Source organism: Nestor notabilis, unplaced genomic scaffold, assembly GCF_000696875.1.
Source record: "Nestor notabilis isolate BGI_N333 unplaced genomic scaffold, ASM69687v1 scaffold25551, whole genome shotgun sequence".
Taxonomy (NCBI): domain Eukaryota; kingdom Metazoa; phylum Chordata; class Aves; order Psittaciformes; family Psittacidae; genus Nestor; species Nestor notabilis.
In genome coordinates, this window is record NW_009914715.1 from 1 (window position 1) to 8923 (window position 8923).

The window sequence follows — 8923 nt, forward strand, 5'->3', positions numbered from 1 at the left end:
CGCAGTGCAGGGAAGGTGCGTGTCGCTGGAGCCGCAGCGCGTACCGAGTAAACCGCGTCTGTTGGCGCTGTTAGAACAGGTTCAAAGCTACACATAGATTTACTTCAGATGTATCTGCGCATCCGCCCATGTGCAACCTGGAACTTACTTGAAAGTTGAAGAAGTTACATATTTTTAAGTTATCTATCTTTACTTTCTGTTATACCTAGGTCACCTCGAGCTGTTACATTAATCTTTGAAGACTTGCATAGAAAATTCTCTTTCCTTAACTTTAGCTCTTAAAACTTTGGGACTGAGCACTGAGGATCTGCAGATTGAAGATGATGCGATTATCACACTGGATGTATTCACGGGGGAAGTGTAAGTTTAACAAAGGGCTCCTCCGGGTGGGGGATGTGCACAGGGGATGTCTTACTGAGATTTATCGTTATTTACAGAACTATATAATTAAAGGACTTGAGTTGCAAGAATTATAGGGGTCAGCTAGTGACCAGCCTCGCTTGGCTTGCTGCGACCCAAACCATGCTCTGCAGTTTCCTCAAAGACCTCTAAGTCACCTGCCCCTCAGGTCAGACGCCATCAGGGGGTCAAACCCTGATCTAGAAATGTGAAACAGTGAAGCAGCATTGGCAGAGGCGGTACCACAGCTGTAGGTGAAACAGGCTCAGAGCTATAATGATTTCTTATGCCAAGGCATGGTTCTAGGGGCAATTTCTTGGTTAACTGTTGCAATCTCTGAAAAGAATCAAACTAGTAATAACCAAACTAATAATGCTCATTGTTATGTGACTAAAATTCTCTTTTCTGTCTTAGGAAGAAAAGGATGCTGGAGAGCTGGGCTGTGCATTAGTTTGAGTCTGCTACATTAAGAAAAGGCATCTTGCTTAATTGTTTTCTAGTTTGGCAGCTGTGGATAGCTGATTTTAAGCAGTACCCTCTTTTTTCACCCTGCTCTGACAAAGCAACCACCTGAAAAGGACCAGCGACAGGAACTTGTTTTGCCACGTAGTGGAGGGGTGGCTTTTGAGAACTGCTTTTCTTAATGCAACACTGTATTGATGTAATTTTTAGGGAGAAACTTTAAAAAAAAAAGGTCTGAATAAAGACAACCCATTGATACATTCCTCCATTCCCTGTTCAAGTTTATACACATTTTAATACAGAACACCCATTACCTGGGATGTAGAGATATGAAACATCTGTGTTCAAGTAAAGGTGAACAAGATCATAAGAAGAGTTGCCCACATCAAACGTCTGTATGATGTGGGCAACATCATAAACACATAAATACATGTGTATTTACAGCACTGTAAATACCCCGTGCTCCTTAGAATGTTACAGCGCACACAGTGGCAGGGCACGCATACTCCTTCAAGATGAAGCCAGTTTTAGCTTCTAAATGCACTGGCAAGGTGGCTGAGGAAAAGATCTGTGCAGTTGGAATCCAAGGCAGTCCCATTTTGAATTATTTTTAAAGCTGTATACAACGAAGTGTAAGATTGGATTAAACCAGTTGCTCAGCATACAGCACTGAATAAACAGGCAGCATGTTACAACAGACTAGTTTTGCTTTTGCTTGAAATAAGCAATGTAGACCAAGCTATTAATCTTTTCTGAAGAAGTCTTTATTTTCCTGTGTTTGGCCAATTAGCTCTCAAGTTGAGAAGAATCTCAACATCCTGTTGTGCTAATTTGTAAACTCCAAGTTCATTTAGTGCTGCTGTTGCAGAGGGTTGGTTTGGCTTAAACGTCTCATTGTCTGCAGCTGACTGCAGTACATCCTTCAGAAGCAAGGCAGAACCAACATTCAGGTTCAGGATAATGCAGGCTTCCTTTATGCTACAGGAAAAAAAAAAAGTTATATGGATTAATACAAGAAACACCCATGAAATACTCTTTTGCACACAGGGATTAACAAAAAAACCTCCATGGACTTCTGAAAAGGCTCAGAAGTATTGAACTGAAAAGTACTGCTTAGATCAAGGCAAACAGTGTATTTGTTCCCACTGTCTAAGCCTTTTCCCTTACGTATGTGTATTTCCTGAGCATCAGTGTTTTGCCTCCCAGTTCTCTGCATGGCTTTTGCCTCTTTTTTTTCCCCCACCAGCATTACAACTACAGAATAGAATTTACCACTTAACCTGTCTACCTTTCCCTATCTGCGTTTTCCCCTAAGATAATTAGCACCTTCTTACTCCGTGTATTTTAAGAGCACAGTTTAACAGACGTTTCCCCTAATTAATACCATCAGGGAGCAAAGAGATCCCCTGTCTTTGTCACATTTTTTCTAGTCTAAATGTGACAGACAGCCATGCACCCCCTATGCATTACTTTTTACAGTTCCTTTGTGCATCTGTTTGTTTCCTCTTATGCTGGGAATATAAGTACCAACTACCTTTATGAAGGTGATGTGCTCAAGAAAGACTTAAACCTGCAGATGCTAAGTGAATGTTCCAATTAAAAATGCCAATATGGAATCTTTGTCTTCAAGCATTCAAGACTGAATGCCATGCTCCATATATTGATTTGAAAACACCAAGATTTCTGCCCCAGTTAGCACAGGAGTTTAGTGCTGGACTCTCTAGAAGACTGTGGGCTATTGGAAAATGACTATCCACAAAGAAGGTAGCTTCTTCTCATGGATGAAAGCAACCAGGCAGCTCTGCAAGGCAATTCTGAGCAGGACCAAGGTTTAAAGTAGTCTTTCTTTTAACAATAAAGTTTAGTGTCGTAATTACATCTTTGAGTAGTTTCTTGGGCCCCAGTTTCAGAAGTCCGTGAAATTTATATTCCTTCCATCAGTTAATTTATCTAGACATCCTGACTTCACAGAATGCTCCAGAACACATGCCACAGCCCACTGGTGCCTGAGTACATGCTGCAGAATCAAAACTTTCCTAGTTGTAAACACTGGAAGCCCACATCAACATTTTAAGTGTGGATCAAAACTACCTAAAAAAATTCTCGGTGATACATAGAACACGTGTATATTCACCTGGACATTCACTTTTGAAACATCAATGGATCAGAAGTTTGCCTACTTACTGCTTGAAGTAGTTTTCTGGCCTCTTGCAGTAGTGTGAAAATAAAGGGAACAGATTCCTGCTCATGTCAAACTGGAGCTGGGCTGCTCCTCCTTCATTGAAATGATTTGCCATAATTATCTGCAAACACAGAGAGGTGCATCCATTGTTTAAGGCAGTCACTGGCACCCACCTGCACTGCAGAGCTCATGTTTTGGTGATACCTACTTCCTGATAGATGTATATATCCACTTTCTCTGCAAGCATTTGCCAGAAAATCTTGAACAGCGAGTGGCAGAGCTGCTGTTCCAGTTGCAGCAAGCGGTCTCGCAGGGTCAGCAACATTGGGCAAGCTGTGCTCGACAGAGACATCACTGCTTGCTCTGCTTGAGATGGCAAAGACAACCACCTGAAAGAAATCACCATGCTCGAGTCATTATAATGAAATTATTCATATCGCAACAGCTGAAGGTAAAATTATCCTTTAAAAAAATCTTGCCTACTTAAAACGGCTTGGAGAGTTCTCCTTTCCCATTTCAAATCTAATAGTAATCACAGTCTACTGCTATGTTTAAATTTCATTTAATATTAAACTCATGCTGGAGTTACCAATCTCAGAACATGCCATTCACAGAAACCCCATCTAATCTAGAAAATCAGGGAGGATTTGTATGCCTTTTATGAAGTACTTCAGAAATTCTACTCCAGAGCAAACATTCAAGAAGCCCTATGAGTCTGGGAAGACAGAACAGTTATTACAGGCCACTTCGTATTAACTCTTTAGTACTCCTACAAAGAAAGTAATTCTTGCCCAAACTAGAGGGATCCAGAATTCTTCCCAGGGTTTTTAAGCTAATGCACCCAGTAATTGTGGAACTACTTTAGAAAATGCAGCATTAAGATAAAGTAAGTGTTATGGAGAACTTTACCAAACTTACTACCCTGTGCCATTCCTCCTCAGGAAAATAACTGTGCCTGTTAGCTGCTCCTGCCTTTATTTCCCTCGGTATTTTTAACAGGAAATAATACTGTATTAAAGAGAGTAAACAGATGGAATCACCTCTCTTTTTTGTACAGCTTTGCGGCATCTTTGACCTCTCTGAAGACATGATCTACCTGACGAGTCAGCATGTCATGCTTCAGGCGTTCCAGGAGGTTAATCATCTCATCAAAGACAGAGCTCTCCATCGAAGCCAGCTGCCCTAGCTGGAGCTTACTGACAGCATTGCTTTCCACGTGAACCTCCAGTTCAGCCTGCTGGAGCTGCAAGAAGAACTGGAGAAACAAAGCCAGGTCTGAGGACCTCAGAAAATAATCCTATGACTGGAACTTTCCATTGGTACTTTAATAGACACAGCTCTAGAAAACAGTCTCTGACACACGTATAAACTTAAAATTCTAAAGATTTTAAAACCACTTTCTTATCTTTCCCCTTGGCCCTGATTTTGTGAAAAACAAAACATGGTGGTTTAATCCTAGTGGAACTGATATGAGTTTTGGGTACAACAGCTAATAGGTAATGGGAATAGATCTAAAGAAATACTCAAAAGAGATTTTAAGATTGACAGCAGAATGCTGCTTTTAAAAGAAGAACTGATTTTGTCCTTTTCAATGTTTGCAAAAGTAAACTAGATTCTTCAATTGTAATTTGTTTTAGAAATAATCATTCATTAAATAGGAAGTTTGCTGGGCTGATAGCAGCAAGAAATCAGAATCTAATATGACATAGTGGTAATAACTCATTGGTTTTGCTTCTAAGCAAATCAAGATGCTTAGGTAGAGACAGGTGTACAAGATGAAGGTTGCTGTCCTGTCAAGTCAAGATTACCCACTGCTAGAGCCAAAGTTGCCTGTGGAGACAAAAAGAATTTGGAGGCTGCCCAGCATGCGTTGCACAATACCTATTTCTACACACATCATGTGTAATAGGACTTTTTGACCTTTTGTACCCATAACCATAGAAAAGCTGAAATGTGACAGCATGGCCATGCTGCCACCAGGCTATTATCATAGAATCCTAGAGTGGTTTGTGTTGGAAGGGACCTTAAAGCTCACCCAGTTCCAACCCCCTGCCACGGGCAGGGACACCTCCCACTAGAGCAGGTTGCTCCAAAGCCCTGTGTCCACCCTGGCCTTGAACACTGCCAGGGATGGGGCAGCCACAGCTTCTATGGGCACCCCGTGCCAACCCTGTGCCAGCACCTCAGCACCCTCACAGGGAAGAGCTTCTGCCTAATGTCTAATCTAAATCTCCTCTCTTTCATTTTAAAGCCATTCTCCCTTGTCCTGTCACCACATACCCCTGTAAAAAGTTCCTCTCCAGATTTCTTGTAGGCCCCCCTATTATGTAGCAAAATAACCAATTCCCAGTTATCAGCGAGTAGCTTTTCTGAGCAGCACCTGTAACGTGTTGCGAGGCAGAGCCCCATGCTGGATCCATTTAAGCTGACCTCCCACGGGAACCATTCAAGCATCATGCGTAGGCTGCTGCACACACTTCAGTATTAATGAGTACTGGTCAGAGATCTCCAAAATCAACCATTTTTCACAATACAAAGCATGTAAAGGAGATTACTTCTCTTGTCTGTTCAGATTATTCCATTCCCCAGGCTCTCTCTGCATTTCCCTAGAAAGCCTGTAATTAATGCAGCTTAGATCTCCAACAGTAATCTGTCCTTATTTATACATCTTTTATTAAATCTAAATTTACATCTCATTGTTTTTTCAGTAATTACTTCTTCTGAATGCACTTGAATAAAACAGTGCTGATAATAAAATATTTGTTACGAAACAAACATCCAAAGTCCATTTTTTTCATTTTTCTAAGTAAAACAATTACTTACTACATTGTCAGCCCAGTCTGCCAACACTGTTGCTATATAGTTAACAGCATTGAGGATCGCACAGTACCGGAATCCTAAGGAAGCTCTAGTCTCTTCCTTCATTACTTGAGTTAATCGTATCCTGAAATCATCAACTAATTCCTTCTGCAGGCCCAGGAACTGTAGTTTCCTGGAAGCTGTTGGAAGGTTCTTATACCTGTCTGGAAAGACATCAATAAAATGTTTTTAAGTTTTCCAACACTGAATAAAAGCTTACCAAAAAGAAACATTCAAAAAGAAACTTCCTTGCTCTCATGTTCTGTTCTGAGGAAGCAGATGTTACTTAATGGCTTCTAAATAGTCACAGATTCAAAAGGAATAGTAGGATTTTTTTTTATTACTGCATTGTAACAAATCATATTCTCTCAAGTATGAACAAGTTTTAATATGCTAATCATTAAAAAATATGTTTTATATTTATTTAGTAAACATGTCATGAGCTGACGATTGTTCATACTTGAGTTACTGTCCAAAATACAAAATGAACAGGAAAGTTTTTATCAAACTACAAACATCACAAATTTGCAATGTTATTTGGTGACTACTGTTCACAATGGATATTAAGTAAAGAGCTCTGTCAGCTGAAGGGTTTTTACTATTCGTTACAGTGAAGAGCAATGCTCATGGATTAGTAATTACCTGTTATAACTAACAACAGAGTCATGAAAGTTTCGGCACAGTCTGGGACTTTCATTTCATCTACGTCAGTGATGTCTTTGTACTGCGATACCCACGCAGCCTCTGAGGAAAGCATGGAGTCCATTTTCTGAAGAGCAACTGAGATGCACAAAACTTGTAAATTAAAACTTTAAAGAAAAACATCAAACAAACAACAGCAACCAAAAAATAAATAAAAATCTAACAACGACCTCTCTAAAATATATAAACATCTGTATTATCTCCAGTAAGTTGAAATTCTGCACCTTTGGGTTGTAAAAACTACTGATGACTGGCTTCATGCAAACCAGCTTCAATGCGTCTGTATTTGCAATGCCATTAACAGCTAAATCACAGTTGATGGGGGGGAGGGGGGGGTGGTTGGGGTTTAACAGCTGGCTTGCTCCTTTCCAATATATTTCTACTTAATTTCTCAAAAATTAATACCCTTCCCCTATTTCAGTTTAAAGTCCAACCTCACATAAATACAATGTGTGTCTAAAACTAAGCCTACTGGATTTCATACAGCTTGGGGGCAACAGTCCGACAACCAGAGAAGCACTATTAGAGTCTAACCAATTTTTAAGCAAAAATCACTGAATGGTTTGGGTTGGAAAGGACCTTAAAGCTTCCCGACACGGACACTGGCACCTTCCACTACAGCAGGTTGCTCCAAGCTCCATCTAACCTGGCCTTGAACACTGCCAGGGATGGGGCAGCCACAGCTTCTCTGGGCAACATGTTCCAGTGCCAACCACCCTCACAGTAAAGTTTCTTCCTAATATCAAATCTGAATCTCCTCTCTTTCTGTTTAAAGCCATTCTCCGTGGTCCTATCACTACTTGTTCTTACAACAGGCATGATTTATACATAATAGTATCTGTTTCCTTCTTCAAATAAAATTGGAGGATCCATGCTTATGACAGTAAATCTAGACATGACCCAACTGTACGCTTTTGAGGCTCAAAAGATAGAGAACTAAAATTCTGACTTTTCTCATCAAATCTTGTTATTTTTAGGTCACTATCACAGAGTATAAAATTGCACATCTCTTGTGGTTTAAGCCCAGCTGGCAACTCGGAACCACGCAGCTGCTCACTCGCTCCCCTCCTTCTTCCTCCCCCTGCTCCCGGAGGGATGGGGAGGAGAATCAGAGGAACGTAACTCCCACGGGTTGAGATAATAGCTCTCCAGTAACTAAGGTATAATACAAACCACTGCTGCTACCAATAATAATGATAATAATGATAAGGGAAATAATAAAGGGAGAGGACACAACCCCCCAGCTCCAATCCCCAGCCTGACCTGAGCACTGATCTGGGCCTTCCAGGTGACAGCCCCAGTTTCTATACTGGGCATGACATGCTGTGGTATGGAATACCCCTTTGGCCACTTTGGGTCAGGTGTCCTGTCTCTGCTTCCTCCCAGCTTCCCCTCCTCCCTGGCAGAGCATGACACTGAGAAAGTCCTTGGTCAGAGTAAACATTACTTAGCAACACTAAAAACATCGCTGTTACCAGCGTTGTTCCCAGGCTGAAAGTCAAAACCACAGCACCACACCAGCTACTAAGAGGAGAAAAATGACTGCTGTAGCTGAACCCAGGACATGTTACGTAGCAGCCCTGTCCATATGACTCATCCTATTTGAGAAGGCTGTTTGTGTAAGCAAACACATACTTTCTGATTGTGCAATATAAAAGCCAACAAAATCCATTGCAAGTCTTACATTTCTTTTCCACTGTTAGCCACCTTTGGAAGCAGGATTCTTCTGACAGAATATGCATGCAACTGGGCAAGCTGCTGAGATAACCATGAACGCTGTATAACTCTCTCTCAAATAGAAGTACCTCATCCACCAGGTGACAAAAGAGCGTATCATCATACAACAGGCATGGAATATCAGCTGCCAGCTTCTCCAAAATCAGCATAACCAGAGCACGAGAGAATTCAAGCTTTTGAAAGAAACAAGTAAAATGTCAGAGATAGGAAGTATTGACATGTGCAAACATGTACATAACAAACTACTATAGGACTGAGTGAAGTCTTGCCACATACTCAGTGAAAACAGTGAAGTGGGCTTATACAAGCATCTGTCAGAAACTGACTTACACACTCACGCATATAGAACCCATGGAAGTACTCACCCCAGCATTCACTGAAGATCCTGCCTTGTCCAGAATTGGCTGGATTTTGTCATCAAGGAACTTTGCATGATTTCCAATCCACATGAGTACTTGTGTTAGATACCACTCAGGCTTATTTAAAAAAAATAAAAAAAAAAACAATTAAAAGCACCCAAACAACATTTATTCAAATTATACTAATATATATTAAGACAAACTTACGAAAATACCAGTCTCT

General features: G+C 40.8%; 1 protein-coding gene across 1 annotated transcript in view; it reads right to left on the reverse strand.

Moving 5' to 3' along the window:
* Nucleotides 1–1603: 1603 nt before the first annotated feature.
* Nucleotides 1604–8923, reverse strand: part of RINT1 (RAD50 interactor 1) — an 11254-nt gene continuing 3934 nt past the window's right edge. The window contains exons 6-13 of the mRNA XM_010023790.1: nucleotides 8707–8817; nucleotides 8289–8514; nucleotides 6545–6682; nucleotides 5867–6066; nucleotides 4084–4298; nucleotides 3252–3432; nucleotides 3046–3164; nucleotides 1604–1839 (exon numbers count right to left, since the gene is read on the reverse strand). Coding sequence (XP_010022092.1) covers nucleotides 1626–1839; nucleotides 3046–3164; nucleotides 3252–3432; nucleotides 4084–4298; nucleotides 5867–6066; nucleotides 6545–6682; nucleotides 8289–8514; nucleotides 8707–8817 — 1404 coding nt within the window. The 3' untranslated portion in view covers nucleotides 1604–1625. The remainder of the gene's footprint in view (nucleotides 1840–3045; nucleotides 3165–3251; nucleotides 3433–4083; nucleotides 4299–5866; nucleotides 6067–6544; nucleotides 6683–8288; nucleotides 8515–8706; nucleotides 8818–8923) is intronic.